The 16,171-nt window shown below is 41.7% G+C and overlaps 1 protein-coding gene across 1 annotated transcript in view; it reads right to left on the reverse strand.

Annotated features, from left to right (window-relative positions):
* LOC149306094 (xaa-Pro dipeptidase-like) overlaps nucleotides 1–16,171 on the reverse strand; it is a 75,662-nt gene that overhangs the window by 50,138 nt on the left and 9,353 nt on the right. The window contains exons 4-7 of the mRNA XM_089476813.1: nucleotides 9,296–9,359; nucleotides 6,205–6,252; nucleotides 5,278–5,339; nucleotides 265–309 (exon numbers count right to left, since the gene is read on the reverse strand). Coding sequence (XP_089332939.1) covers nucleotides 265–309; nucleotides 5,278–5,339; nucleotides 6,205–6,252; nucleotides 9,296–9,359 — 219 coding nt within the window. The remainder of the gene's footprint in view (nucleotides 1–264; nucleotides 310–5,277; nucleotides 5,340–6,204; nucleotides 6,253–9,295; nucleotides 9,360–16,171) is intronic.

Here is a 16,171-nt window from a genome sequence, read left to right on the forward strand (position 1 = left end):
AACCCACTGGGTGATTTTGGCAATGGGACTTATTTCTGGCTAAGGAGCAGAGGTAAGTAAATGCAAGAAATAATAAAAGGGATCCCTATACAATGGATATACCCTGCCCAAGGGCCTTGTAACATTTGTGCCTTGTCTAAAGAGATCCCTTCATATCACACACCTGTTTTAAAAATAAAGGAGCCCAAGTATGCTAGGTTTTCATTCAGACACAGCAAAATGTGGAACAAACCAGAAAAAAGTAAGTGTGAAAAGGCCACATACCTTTCTGCAATCTCTGGATGAAGAATTGTGTTGTTGACAGTAAACCTGCAAAAAAGAGAGAGATAAAAACAAAACAAACAAACAAATAACCAACAGCTCTAGAAGCTACCCATACCAGACTGATTTCACCATCACCAACTCAGAGCATCTCCTCTAAGGACAGAGTCATTGCAAATCTATATGACCAATGGTTCTGGCTGATGTATGCGTAAGATACTGTTCCTACATAAGGTGCACACATCCATTTCAAAGCCCTGGTCCAAGAGGTCACTTACAGATTAAAGGTGGTGCAGATGCAACCCTTGAACATGAAGACAATGGTGGGATTTGCATGACAGAGGAGGGACATGCAAGACAGCAGTTTCCCTGCTTTGCCTTTCACCATGCTTCAGAATTTGAGTGTGATATTTGTTGTGGTCAAACTAAGGGTCAGTGTGATTTGGTCAGAGATGGCCAGCCTCTGAGAGTCTAGGAACCACTGTTACCCTCTCTCAGAATGTGTTAGGTTGCCCCACAACCCCTCTGAGTCCCCTCTCATCCCAATTTGCCTCCCTTATTGGCAAATCCAATCCCTCCAACTATCTCAGTTTTGCAGGACAGTTAATACTTTGCTATTCCACTTTCTCAGCTGTTCATAAAATGTTCCAGTATCTTTCTCCTCTTCCCAAATTCTCCTTTGGATCTCAGTTTACTTCTGTTGCCCATCAGCCCTACTGATGCCACTGCTCTGCCCAAGGGGGAGAGGATTTTGAAGAAAAAGCAGGGGGTAAACTGATGAAAGACTTGCCTTTCTCAGCTTAAAAGAAAATGTATTCACAAGCAAGAGAGACACCAGTATTCTTTGTGAACCAACATCCTCAAAGTATTCTTTGTGAACCAACATCCTCTTTTGCCCTCTAGGAGACGTAACAAGCCAGCTCTGTTATGGTAAGCAGCAATCAAAATTCAAGGCTTTCTTTGCAAATTGTTTGTGATAAAAATTAATAACAATAATAAAGAAGACAAGGCTTTCTTTTCCAACAAGAGCTGGGAAAATGCACTTAATTCTTAAGACATCACAGCCCGCTGGCATTAGAAAACCCCGAAGAGATATTTCAATGGTCTTAGGAAGTGGCATCGCATTTCTAGAAGCAAATCAGTTTTTTTCCCCTCTCACTGTGAACTGTTCGGTTAAGCAAGCGTTCAATTCAACAGCTCACAATGAAGTCAACTACACAATTCTGCGAAATGCAGGCGGTCACTGAAGCAGGATGGAGAGGGGAAGGCGTGTGGTGGCTAATGAGATCTGCCTGCTTTGAACACAAAGGAAATGCCTTTTCCAACAGGAAGATTTGGAGACCATTAGGTGCTTCCCCCCCCAAAAAAAAGGGGAGGAGGAAGAGGAATGGCTCATCACAAAAGCAACAAATGAGGATGCAAAAGCTAGTTAAGCATGAAGGCAAATGGGTGCAAGACCCACTGAGAGGCAAAACGATACAGTGAAGCTATGAAGCTCAGTGAACAAAAGTCTGGATTCAGTTTCAGAGTGTCCCACCAAGATCTTAATGAGCGACAAAGGAGAGCAAGAGATACAGGCGAGAGAACATAGCACAGAAGAAGCAGGATGTGATTCAACAAAATGGTGGAAGGGCTCCTGGGATGAGCAGCTTAGGGTGTTGGAGACGTTTAGCCTGGAGAAGAGAAGGTTAACAGGGGATATGGTAGACATGTTTAAATATCTGAAGGGTGTCATACTGAAAATGGAGTAAGCTTGTTTTCTGCTGCTCCAGAGACTAGGACTTGAAGCAATAATAATAATAATAATAATTTGTTTTATTTATATACCGCTATTCCAAAGATCATAGCGGTGAACAGCAAGTAAGCTAATTAGCAAGTAAGCTAATTTGCCCCCAACAGTCTGGGTACTCAATGGATGCAAGCTACAAAAAAAGAGATTCCACCTCAACGTTAGGAAGAACTTCCTGATGGTAAGAGCTATTCAACAGTAGAATAAGCTGCACCAGTGTGTGGCGGAGTCTCCAATTTTGGAGGTTTCTGAACAGAGTCACGTGCTCTCAGCCTCAAGGAAAGGCAATGGCAACCCTCCTCTGAACCAATCTTGCCAAGAAAACCCCATGATAGGATCTCCGTAGGGTCACCATTACTCCAAAGCAACTTGAAGGCACACAGCAACAACAACAGAGGCTGGATGGCCCTTGGAGTCCCTTCCAACTCTAGGATTTTATGATAACCATGATTACATATTTCAAGGGACTTCATACTGAGCATGGTGCAAACTTGTTTTCTGATGTTCAAGAGACTAGGACATGGAGCCATTGATTCAAGCTACAAGAAAATAGATTCTACCTAAATATTAGGAAGAATTTCCTAGTGGTAAGACCTGTTGGACAGTGGAAGACAGGTATCTGCTATAGTTCAGAGGTATGAGCAAGAGAATTCTAAGTACCTTACTAAACTAGAAACCACAGGATCCCATATGATGGTGGCAAATGCTCTAGTTAATGTGGTACATGCTCAAAGGTGTCAGCTAGAGCTCTCCATCAGAGAAATCTAAGCAACTCAGCAAACCACAAATTCCCAAGGAGCTGAAGTGGTATTGAACCATTATGATTGTGCAGTGTGAACACATCTTGAGTACATTTCACCCTCTCCCTCCCCAGATAGTCTGTTGCACGTTCACCATGCGGGTAACTATCCCCCATCCTCCTTCTCTGTACATTTGGACTTCCTGCAGATCCAAACCCAAGATAAATATGGCAAGTATATATAGTCAGACCACTACTTACTGTCAGAGGGAAAGAATGAAAGGTTGGGGAGGACTAGCGATCCGAAAGATGCTCAAGAGGCTGAACAAGTGAAGACAGGCAACACAGGAATTAGTGCAAGAAGAGACAGGTTTCAATAGAAGACAGAGAACGAGGCAGCCTGCAAAGCAGAGAACAAAGTCAGGCTGGTGTAAGAATTTCTGGATGGAGGAACAGAAGAGAAGGAATGAGAAAAATCTTTCCTGCTGTATTCCAGGGATCCATAAAAAACAAGATCTGCATTTTTCCAAAACTGTCCAGTTTGACATTTGCAGCACTTCAAGTGAAATGAGCTACCATTTGCCTCTCCTTAAAAAGGAGCAGGAAATGGACAGGAATGATGATAAAATGCTTGTTTCAGTAGGTTTTGTACAAGTTCCCTAAGGAATGCACTTGAAAGAACCAGATCGACTGAAATTTCTGCCAAAAAAAAAAAAAAAAAAGCTTAATACATGTTGAGTCTTCTTTATCAGAAATGCTTGGGACCAAAGTGTTTTGGATTTCAGATTTGGTTTTGGATTTTGGAATACTTGCATATGCATCATGAGATATCTTGGCAATGGGACTCAAATCTAAACACAAAATTCATTATGTTTCCTATACACAGGCTAAAGGTAATTTTATACACAATGTTTGCGTGCATTGAACCATCAGCAAATCTCACTATCTCCCCTGACAAGGAGAAACAGTTGGAAAAAGACAAGTAGTTTTAAAATGGGCATTGCTGGATTTATTTAATTTAAAAAGCAAACAAAAGTAAAGACCATGGAGCAATTTTTTTGCAAAAGGAGCAAGGGTTTCATCCAGCTCCATGTGTCAAGAGCAGGCTTTTAGTCTTTTCCCCTTGCAGCTTCATTAGTTGCAAGCTCTCCCCATCCGTTCGGTGTGGTCCAAGACTTTACACTAGTGGCAGGCTGATGAGGAGGCAATGCCAAGCAGCTGAAAGGAGAAGGGAGCAGAGGAGGCGTCATTGCAAGAGGCTGCGAGTTCTGACACATGAGAAGCAGCAAGCTGCTCCCAGACCAGCAAGCGTTCTTCTGCTGACAGAAAGCATGCATGAAATGATCCACAGCTGTCAAAAAACAGCGGGGAAGACCATTTTATGCCCTGCAGCTAAGGCAGAGAAGGAACGTCTGCAAAGTGATTTGGAGAGGTTTCGACTCCAACAATTTTCCCAAGAGTTTTCGACTCCAACTTGACCCAAAAACCAAAATCACGCCATTCCAGCGTACATGGCTGCTGTATGAAGATGGGCAACCCTACCATTTTCTCCAGAAAACTGGAAAAAACCAAAACAGCAGCCAAGCATGGTAGTGGGACCTTCTAGGAGTGTCCCCCATGTATCCTAACAGTCAAATATGTGAAGCTAGAAGAGGGAGAATCTAACTCCCTTGTTGGAATGGCTTCGCCGTCTGCAGGTCCATTTCCAAAATGCCGCTTGTACTCTATAAAACCCCAGGTCTGGGTTACCTGGATAAACACATTCTTTTCTATGAAGCTGCCTCTATTTTGAGATCTTCTGGGGAGACCCATCTCTTTGTCCCACCACTTTCACAGGTCCATCTGATGGGAACATGGGAGATGGGGACTACTTGGTAGCAACTTCTGGACATTGGAACTCTCTTCCCAGGAGAAGACTTTTTTCATTTCAGCAGGCTTTTGAAGACTGGCTGCTCAGGGACAACAGATCTTGCAAAACGTGCTGTATTTGTTGCTTTCTTTTTCATGGTAATGGTTTTTAATTTTACTGATAGTCCAACTACCCTTTTGACTTGTGTATGATGCAAAGGTCTGGAAGCCATGCCCTGACATTTGGTGCAGGAATGGATGGTCAGATGCTGCCAAGCAGGTTTATAGATACCATCATCATCTCATTCACAACTCGCCTTTCCCTAAAACCTGGGACTCAAGGCTACTTACAATATTAATACAGTCAAAATCTTCCTCACAATGAAAAACATACAGTTATTGTTAAAATGAAATTAAGCTGTCCACAGAATACACATTCTAGTCTAAAACATGTTATAAATGCAACCGGTTATCATGGCACAGTTGCCCCATTGTTATGAAACAAAGCAGGATTGCAGTCTAGACTACTAATTGTCTAATTGTGGTTTGATTATTTGTATTTCCCCCTGCTTTTTATTTCATGCAATTGTCTAAACTGTACTATCTATTTAAACACACAAAAATTCAGAGGATAACTTACTGGCTGATTCCTTCAAATGATGCTTCCCGGGTCACACTTCCACTGTCGGTATTAACGCCTCTCTGGAAAGAGAAGGCAAAATAAGGAACAACTCTGAACCACAGAACACTTTTTTTGGTATTAAATTACAAAAAGGCATTGCTAGCTGCATGGCTGCATTGTTCCCTCTGTTTCTTGAGATGAACCAGAACTTGGATTGGCCTGAGTATTTTCTTCTTCTTTTGTTAAGAGGAAGCTTTAGAAGCAAGTGAAATATTTCCCTTGTTACAGTAGGTAATACTGTTATTAGGATCAACCACAAATTCACAATCCAGGGAACATGGTAAGAAACTGGGGGCAAGAAGGACCAAAAACATGCCATGATTGACCCCATAAGGGCATTTGGGGGCATGGATGCACACACACATTTTCATTCATCATCTCATTGAAAAAAAATGTCATGGTACTGTCCTAAGAAAAAAAATCACACCTTTTATAAATGGCAACCCTGGGTGAATGCTTAGAAAAGTATGAAGATGAGAGAAAGTGATAGATAAAAGGAGGAGAAGAAAGGATGAGGTTTGAAGGCTTAGGAATGAAGATTAGAAGAAAGGGACCGAAGGAGAGGAGGAAGGAGGGAAGATATGAACAATTAAGAAACGAGTGTAATGGGAGAGTTAGTGGGAAGAACCTAGCATTAATTTTTTTATCAATATGAAGAAATACATTTGAATTGATTGTGGTTATTGTGGAGATATGTATGCATTTGAATATGTGAATAAAAATACTGTAAATAAACATCAGTCATAGATACCAAAGGCTGCGCTTTTGTTTGCCAAACCAATGCCGTCCCCCATACTGCTGATCATTATAAAAAGAAAGATACGGCATTTAGTAATGTCCTGGATGGATCAAAGGAAGTTATCAAGTAAACAACAAGGCACTTACGAGAGTAAGAAGAACAGAAGGGTCCTTTGAAGCCAAAACACTGGAGATCTAAGAATAGAAAAGAAGGTAATTGTAGTTATCATTAACTATTACCATTTGCTACAAGAAGAGACATGAAAATTCTCTAAGTGTCCAATTTCACTTCAGTAACCATTTATTATCATCACTTTCACCATCATCATCTTTAGCTATACTCACAGAAACGTCTAGACATTTTAGCCAAAAAATTGACTCAACAAACTTGAGTTGATTTATCCACAGGTCAAAGTACTATATTTGAATTCATACACACAAACACAATGGATCCTTGGTATCTGCTGAGGTTTGGTTCCAGGACCCACCGTGGATACCAAAATCCATAGATACTCAAGTCCCATTATTTACAATGGGCTAGTAAAATGGTGCCCTTTATATAAAATGGCAAAATCAAGCACTCCTTTTTGGCAAAATTTAAGATACTTTCAAACCGTGGATAGTTGAATCCGTGGATAAAAATTTCATGAATACAGAGGGCTGACTCTGTGTGTGTGTGTGTATACAATTGGCCCTCCACATTTCCGAAGAAAGACCCCCTGTGAATGTGGAAACACCACAAATAAAAGAACCCACTATTCTTTTTATCTAAGACAACACTTCTCTAGGAATCTCCAGGTCCTCCAGTGCAACTCTATGGTTATCATCTGCCAGAGGTTGATCACAGAATCACGCTGGAGGACCTACAAATGCCTAGAGAAGTGTTTTCTCTAGGAACTTGTAGGTTCTCCAACACAACTCTATGGTCAACTTCTGGCAGAGTTGTGCTGGAAGACCTAAGGATTCCTAGAGAGAACATGTCAATCAAAGCTGCAAATAATCAAATCCGCAAAAGCCAAAGCTGCAAATGTGGAGGGCCAACTGCAGATAGGAAGAGGCGATCCTTCAAATATTGAGGTCCCAAGCTGTTTGGGGCTTTCAATGTCCTCACATTGAATTCTGCATAAATCTCTATTTAGTGGAAGCATACCAGCAGACCGGAAGCACATCCGCATGCGCCAGTGAGCAACTTTGATTTAACTTTTCTCTTTTTCAGGAGTTAACCTGCTTGCCTTCTCCTTCTCCTTGCCACTTCAAACCTTCTTCCACTCGTCTTACAGCAATCAACCACGGAAGCTAAATCCCTTTTTCGAAAACAGAGAGGTCACGACTGATTCCCTTTTGAAATTATAATCCCATGTGCCTGAATGCCTCTGCTTAAGATTCAAGTTCCTGTTCAAAGTACATCAGCTTTTGTTCTCTTATTACTGGTTTCAGAACATTTGACTAACTACAAAGTCAGGCGGGTTGGTTTTTGAAATGATTATTTCTAATGGAAGACAGATATTGCACCTTCCCTCTTCTCTTTTGAGGGGATGCCTCAGAGAAGAGGCTTACTGCAATAAAATGAGTTAAACAAAACAAAACCCCTTCAGATCCGTTTTTCATCCAGATACAATATTAATCAATCAACCAGCTAAAACTCAGAAAAATAATTGACTAAGTTTCTCCTAATCTGGAAACAGGTCAGCCGCTGATACAAAATTCTGAACATAGGGATCAATAACCACACAATTTAGTGCAGCAACCCAAGGAGAGAGAGAAAGCACTAAGGAGAAGAAAATGAACAACATCCTGTTAGGACAGCAAAAGAAATCAATTAGACAGATTTAACATGAAAAGCCTGTCTTAACAAGCAGGCCTTAAAAGCCTGTTTTAAAATGAATACACAATTGAAAGACTTCAGGAAGATTATGATAAAGGCTGCTACCACACTACAGAAATAATACAGTTTGATACTGCTTTAACTGCCATGGTTCCATCCTATGGAATTCTGGGATTTATAGTTTGCTGTGGCACCAAAACTCTCTAACAGCAAAGGCTAAATATCTCACAAAACTACAAAGCTGTCCTTTCCATTCTTATTCTTCTCCTGATTTTCCTGGGTGCAGTCTCCATTTCTATCAACATTTGATCCCAGGTATGAGAATTTTTACTATTTCTATTTCTTTGTTGGGAGACAGCTTGGGCTGTAGCAATGGACAAAACCACAGGTACCAGACTACTGTTGTTGTTGTTGCGTCTTCAAGTCGTTTCTGCCTTATGGCAACCCTAAGGAGAACCTATAATGGGTTTTTCTTGGCAAGATTTGTGCAGAGGAGGTTCGCCATTGCCTTCCTCTGATGCTGAGAGTGTGCACCCAACATCACCCAGTGGTTTTCACTGCCAAACCCTGGTCTCCAGAGTCATAGTCAAACGTTCAAACCACTACACCATACTGGATCTATACAAGATGTATTTTCCAACCATGGCAACATTCTGTGACGTGTTTCCAAAGCACAAAGCTAGTTCACCTTTCTTTCATTCCCTGCTCCCCTCGCCGAGCAGAACACTTTTAAGCATCAAAACCAACTACGCTTTGCCTTTGTTGACAGCATCCTTGACAATCTGTCAATACATGCAATACTAAGCACCCAAGCACGGATTTCTGCCTTGGAATCGCTTGTCATCCACTTTTGGAGATAAGAAACCCTTAACTAGCACTTCTGTAGCCGACACGCAAAGGCCGATAACAAGAAACTGTGATTCCAATCCAGATATGTCAAGCGGTGCGTGCCTCCTTCACAACCACAGTGGAAAGAACTGAATAGATTAAGGCAACACAATTTCCACAGGTACACTCGTCTCCAAAATCACAATGAACATCCACTTCTGAGCCTTTAATATATATAATTAATATCCCTGTTTGGAATTGAGTGTCGGAGTTTGGGCCTGGAAGAGAAAAAACTATTACAGTATGTTAAACACCATGCATCACATTTATTTTAGGGATGGGTGAAGAATAAGACTATAGTCCTTCTGGAAAGTTTTCGATTGCCAATGGAAGGATGGCAAAGAAGAAGCCATCTTGGTTTTTTTAGGGTACGAGTTCCAAAGCTTCGTAGATGCCCCCCAAAAGTTCTTAGATCCTGAGCAGAATTGTATAGCGAGAAACAGTCCTTTAGATATCCTAGATTGAAGCTTTACAGGGTTTTATAGGTCACTTTCAAGACACTTAAAGCAAAAGTAGAGAACTCACCTCATCAGTATAGCGAACTTCATTCACAGCGTACTTCTGCTTGAAATGTTCCGGAGGATGGATCCTTTAAATTTAAAAACACACATCTTTAGCAATTTTGCCATTAAGAAAATGGCTCAATGCCTTCTTCTTCTTTGTACACAAATGTCACACCTTAGAAAAAAAGATTAAATTTTAATTCAGTCGTTCCTCTGATTTATAGCATTGTAGTAGCTTAAAATGTTAGACATACAGAAGAGTTCTAGGTGTGAACAATTTCTGTGTTGTCCCTTTGCAAAACTAGAAATGTGGAGACTAAGGGAAAGTTGCATTTCGGAACAGACAGAATTTTTTGGGGGGAGGGATTAGAAAAAATAATGCTTGGAAAGACAGAAGGCAGTAGGAAAAAAGGAAGGTAATATTCCAGATGGATCGACTCAACCAAGGAAGTCATGGCTACTGTCCTGAATTCACAAGACCTGAGCTGGGCTGTTGAGGACAGTGTGACTTGGTGGCCTCTCATTCATTGGGTTGCCATAATTCAAAGTTGACTTGAAGGCAACTAACAACAAATCTATCTTCCTACAGCTCAGGATAACAATTCATGCTTCTGATGAAGGAGACTCTCGTCCACAAAAGTTTCTGTCAACACCAAACTTTGATGGCTAAATCATGAAACCTTCCAGATATTGTTGGACTACAAGTCCCAGCAGCTCTAGTAATCATGGGCAAAGGGCTGGGCATTGTAGCTCAGCAACATTGTGTGATTCCCACACCCGATTTGGGCCAATGGCATTTGGTGCCACAAAGTTGTGATGTTTTTGTCACAGAATATAAATGAATATTATATCATTACAATACATCCAGAGACCCAGAAATGAGTTTCTAACTTCCCGTTTTCTGCTTACTTAAGCATTCATGTATATATATATATATATGTGTGTGTGTGTATGTATTTTAAAAAACCAAACACTTCCCCACATCTCATCTGGCATCTCTTAAATCTCAGCTATAAAGTCATTTTAAAATATAAAATAAGCAGTATGCTCTACCGACTGTAAATAATTGTAAAGCAGTAAATGTGTACTAAAGGCTGTTCTGGAAAAGCTCTGCAAGATTGCAAATCACCGCTCTGAAATCACAGTTTAACATCTTGATGCAAAGAAAAAAAGAAGAAACTCAAATGTAAGCAAAAGTAGATGATCGTGATTTTATTCATACGACCACAGAAAGTCTCAGTCCCAAATTATGCTTTTCTGTGCGAGTTAATATTGCAGAGAGAATTTAGTCAAGATTCACCCAAGATTGGGACTATATGGCTTTTGGGATCCCTTGTGATTCTATGATCATCACATCTCATGGCAAAGAACCATGGCCATTCATTAACCCACGTGTGAAGTAATGCTTTTTTAAAAACCACTTTCCCCAAAGTATTTAATATCATTGTACAGAGCGGCAGAAAGCTGATCCATTAGGTAGCAATCTGTTTTCAGACGTCTTCATCCTAAGTGCTCAGTCTTATCTTAAATAAAATTCTCAAGTTTCATTTCTGACATTTAGGAGAGCCATTTCCCTCCTCCCCAAAAAGGCCAAGGATAAGTAGTTGAAGAGCAGTTGGGTTTGTTTTTTTAAAAGGAAAACGGTAATTATAAAGAAAGTCATTTAAATGTCATCCTGTCAGCTAAGTATGAGTGGAACAACCCATCAAGATGACAGCTATAAAAGCTGCTTAACGCAAGCACGATTACAGAAAATGTTAAAATGAAAACGAAACCCAAAACAAGATTATCCACACTCCTTCCTTTATGGTGCCAATATCCTCAATTACACCCATCATTCAGAATGGCAAAGAAGACTTGCTCAAGGAATATACAGAGTGTTTCATCCAGGTAACAAGTCATCCCTTCATGGGAGATGGGGAAAAGTCCAGCTGTTCAATTCATGGGTGGAAAAGAACAAAATAAAATTACTTAAGTTATTTAATGCAGGAGTGGGGAAACTGCAGCCAGCTTTATAGCTACCAATCCCCCCCAACTTCAGAAGAAAACCAGAATGGCCCCAAAAGTCCAAAATCCCTCAATGAGCAGAGTTTGGGGACCACTGGACTAAACCATCAGAAAGCAAAAGTGTCATTATCTCAGCCACCCATGAATCAAGTTTTGGGTTTTGGATTATTAGATTGTATTTGCAAGGTAATGAACTACAGTGGACCCTCCGTTTCTGGGGAGATCCATTCCAGATCCTCCAAAAAAACAGACTCACCTATATTCAAGCCCTATAGGCTTGAATGGGGCATGGACCATTGAAAATAGCCGAGGTCCAACTAGAGTGGGCCCATCAAGCCAATGAAACCTTTGTTAAGTCAATGCTTCTGTAAGTTCAGCTATTTAGAAGGTCCATTCTACAAGGGACTCGGATCTGGATTTCACCTATGGATGAGAGGAATGAGAGTGAGGTGCAAACTCTTGATCAAGAGAAACACATCAACTAAACCAAGGCTTTGTTGTACAAACCAATAAGCAAGTCTTTCCAGACAGTTTTGGCCACCTACATGTTCTAATGAATATGCCATAAATCCAATTTACAGCAGTCACTCACAATCTTAATTTGTCTTTGCAAAAAAGAGACACAAAGGAAAAAAGTCGTTGTCACACACCCAACACCTCTTAAATACAACGAGCAAAGAGAACATTTGGACTCAGCAACCACACTAAGGTGGCATTAAAACATCAAGGAGGAGGACTGAAGACATCACACAGTGTGCGAAGATTAAAAGGGGTGCCACGTATCTTGTCCATTTTTTCACCGATCCCATCCTCTTGAATTTCAGCAGGAGGAGGACGCTAGCTACAGGATATCTATTATCACTGCAACGGAACGCATGACATCAGAAAGTCTATAAAAGACTGAAAGGTGTCCATTGTTGTTATTTCATCGTACTGCTGCAGCTGAATGGCCCCATCAAATGGTTCTGCCCTGATTCAAGTGGCAAAAAGTTTTGTGGGAACCTTACAGACTGACAATTTGGCATAAGCTTTTGTGGACTTCAGTTCATCCAGCGAGAGCAGACCGTCGGTCAGGACAGTTTATGTCCAATAACGACTTCTTTGTGATGGATGATCATCATGTCAGTGGGCAGTAGTTCTACTCCAGGCCAGCTCTCTACAAAAGCATTAATGGTGCTACCCAAGGTGTTTGTCCCACAAAATTGATTCACCTTGGATAATGCCTTTAAATTCTCAAGTAAAACCTGGAGTGTATCCACCATCCCACTGACATGGAAGCCACTGGTGAACACTCTCTGGCTACCCAAAAAAGGCATCCAAAAAGCAGCACTTGATGGAGAACTGAGAGACGAGACGGATCAGCCTGGTCAACCCAAGTCCTTGGTTGCATCTACACTAATGCAGAATTAATGCAATTTGACACCACTTTAGCTGCCATGGCTCAATGCTATGGAATCCTGAGATTTGTAGTTTTGTTAAATACTTAGCCTTCTCTGTCTGAGATCTCTGGTGCCACAACATGCTACAGCTCCCAAATTTCTGCAGGATGGAGCCATGACAGTTAAAAGCAGTGTCAAGCTGCATTAATTCTGCAGTGTGGCAGCAGCCCTTGCAACCCCTGGCATATGCCATTTTCCCAAGTTATGGATCGGCCCAAATCCAGCCATCCTCAGGCAGAGCCCAACACTGTTCTGTCTGCAAAATATACACAGAAGAGCCACAGGGCTGCCAGCAGTCAAATATTTTTTATGGATCTCTTCCTTAGACACAATTTATGCAGCAGCATCTTTCTCGGAGGGCATCATCTTTCACTAGCTTGTCCGCTTCATTTCTGAATCCGTGGAACACAGCAGACTTTTGAAGATCAATCACTGCCATATGAGGGTCGGTATCATCATTTGCAACCCAACACACAAACACAGAGAAGTTCCCTCTCTGCTGACTTTTGGATGGATAGTAAACACACACTTCTGCAAAGCTTTTGACACTGCTTTGCCCAAGGATGCACACATAAAGGATTTTGCTGCCATTCTGAATTTTTTTACCATTGATTATTGCTGTTTCTCCTTTTTAATTTTGCCATTGGTCTTGCAGAATATTGCAGAACCAAAAAGGCAACCCAAGTAATAGAGGAACTGGAACAACTGGAAGGAAATTCGAGACTATTCGGTTTAGGGGGGAAATGGTTGAAGAAAAACAAGTTGGACTTTTTTGTCATTTGGTTTAAACCAGCCAGTTGCTGGATGAAGTCATCTCAGGGCAACTTTAATAAAAGAGATGGCTTTTCTCACCTTTCGAGTGCAATACACCATTCTCAAAAATACCTTGTTCTGCAATAATGGAGTGTTAAACCAGTGGAAGTCATCAAAAGGATTCTAGCATCCTTACTTACAATTTGTTTTAAAAAATAGTATCTGCTATAAAGAGGATGCATTTGTTGTTGTGTGCCTCCAAGTCATTTCTGCCTTATGTAGACCTTAAGGTAAATATATCATGGGGTTTTCTGGGGGAAAATGTGTTCATAGAGGGTTAAGGGAATGCGATGGTAACCAGTTGAGCCAAGCAGGGCGCCATCAGCGAGGCATGAAAAATTGAAGCAAGGCGAAAAAGGACATTTAAACTGCTGTCACGCTGCTCGCCAACACATTCACTCCTTGTTACGGTAACATCAGATGCACAGATGGCAAAGTGTTAACTAAACAAGAAGGTGTCAAAACCAGCTAGGAAGAACAACAGTTTGGGGGGAGGATGAAGAGAGAGACTTCAGTAGGCACTGACAGATGTTTCCGGCAATGCCAAATATTTAAAAAGTCTTCTTCCACGCACAGCGAGACAGCTTTTGCAAAGTTTTCCAGGCAAGTGTGGGGAAGGGGGGGAAAAGAGAGCCGGAGAAGGCAAAGACACCCCTGCGAGGTGGGCAATCTCATCTGCCAACACGCAGCTTGAGACACCAAAATGTACTTTTAGCAACACAAATGGGTAGCAGCAGTACTCTGGGCATGTTAATTGGCAATATCGTTGGATGCAAAACGGTGGGTTTCTCATCTATTTGGGCTTCAAGCTGGGAAGATGGAACACTCTCTGGGCGCCTCCGTTGCAGAACTGAATTGTTTGCAGTACTTATACCATCCTGTCTTTAAAGGAAAAAATAGGCACAGATGGTACACCTGTGTTTTCCCCCACCACCATCACCACCCCAAAAGAAAGAAATGCAAAATTCAGGGCAAGACTCAGTGGAAATCTGATTATGAAATGTTATGTTACTGCAGAAAGTTGTGGCAGACAGAGCCAAGAATAGCAAAAAAGAAGATTTCTTGGCAGTCATGGGTTCCCCTGCCACCCTAACCGGAAATACTGCGGCAGATGCAGCTCTCTATTCCAATGATACTCACAAACAGAATATGTTGAAAAATCAGCAGGCCCAGTGGGAAGACTAGGCACAGATTCCGGCTCTGGATCACCTGGATTCAAATCCTCCTTTTGCTGTAAGTTTCCCGATAGTTGGAGGGGGGAACTGTGGCACAGGGGCTGCACGTGGCCCCCAAGTCTGCTTCTGAAGCCCCTATTCCTTCAGACTCCAGAGCTAAAAAGTTGTTTTAGCTTTTGAACTGCCTCTCACTGAAGTATCCAGAAACAAGTTTATTTTATTTACTTTTCACTTTCCTTCCAGCCCAGGACCCAAAGTAAAACCAAACACAGCTTAAACCTATTGGATCCAGAAGTTTAAAAAATGTGTCATGTGCCTTCAAGTTGCAAAGATTCTCACGTCTGGTTTTGCAAACCAACCTTCCTCCAAGTCTGTTTCTCAACACAAATGACCCCACAGGCAAGCCATTACCCCTATTACTTATCGAATCATGCATGCTCATGCTTTCTTGTCTCCATGGACAGCATAAATTACATCCACTTGGATTAGCTTTTGTTGGTGGTGGTATTTGCCTCCCAATCATTTTTGACTTATGGCAACCCTAAAGCGACCCTGTCATGGGGTTTTCTTGGGCAAAATTTGTTCAGAGGGGTTTGCCATTGACTTCTCCATGAGGCTGAGAGAGTATGACTTGCCCAAAGTCACCCAATGGGTTTCATGGCTACTGGGAATCAAACTGTGGTTTCCAGAATCACAATCCAACACTCAAACCACTATGTCACATTGGATCCTAGCCATTAGCTTTCTTACACTTGTTGCAGTAAAACGAAGGACCAGGTTGATGCAGGGATGAAGGTCAGAGAAGTAGAGAGGCTGGAGCATGCTTTGAAACACTAAAAAGGCTGCAATAAGGAGGGGGAAGATTCTCTAGCAAAAGAGAGGGGAAAGAATTTGTTCTTGGCTTGTCTGAAGTGCAATGCTCAAGTCCAATGCCTCAAGATCTAATTCTTGCTTGTCCAATGCCCGGCATGAAAGCTTAAGCTCATGGTGTTGCAAAAGCATCTGTGGGAGAGAAAGTGATGGGGAAAGGAAGGACAGATATATCTCTTTAGCTCCATCCCTTTCTCTTAAAAAGGATGTTGGCTCTTCCACTCTTTCCAGGACATTCGAGGCCAAAGTTTTTTTCCCTGCAAGGCAATTAAGTTATTTTGCCATATGGGGCAGGGAGCCCAGCTGCTATACAGTATGTTTTGCTTCAGAAAATAACTTTAATCAATAGACTGACTCGTTCTGTCAGTTATAATTAAAGCCAGGTAAGTGGCAGGTGCAGCATTAATTAACAAAATGGCAGCTTACAAGCAAGGGAGATGCAGGTCCACCGGCTTAAGCCTCAGATCGGGCAAGCGGACGCAAACGCCGCCTAATCTCTAGAGATGGAGCCGAGAAGGCAGCTGTCCTGATCCTGCAATCCCTTCCAGGTGCAGGCTGAGCTTTTCTTTCCATTTCCACCAGGGTGACAGCTAC

The sequence above is a fragment of the Sceloporus occidentalis genome, unplaced genomic scaffold, assembly GCF_023333645.1.
Source record: "Sceloporus occidentalis isolate IW3139 unplaced genomic scaffold, rSceOcc1.0.p SCAF_10, whole genome shotgun sequence".
Taxonomy (NCBI): Eukaryota; Metazoa; Chordata; class Lepidosauria; order Squamata; family Phrynosomatidae; genus Sceloporus; species Sceloporus occidentalis.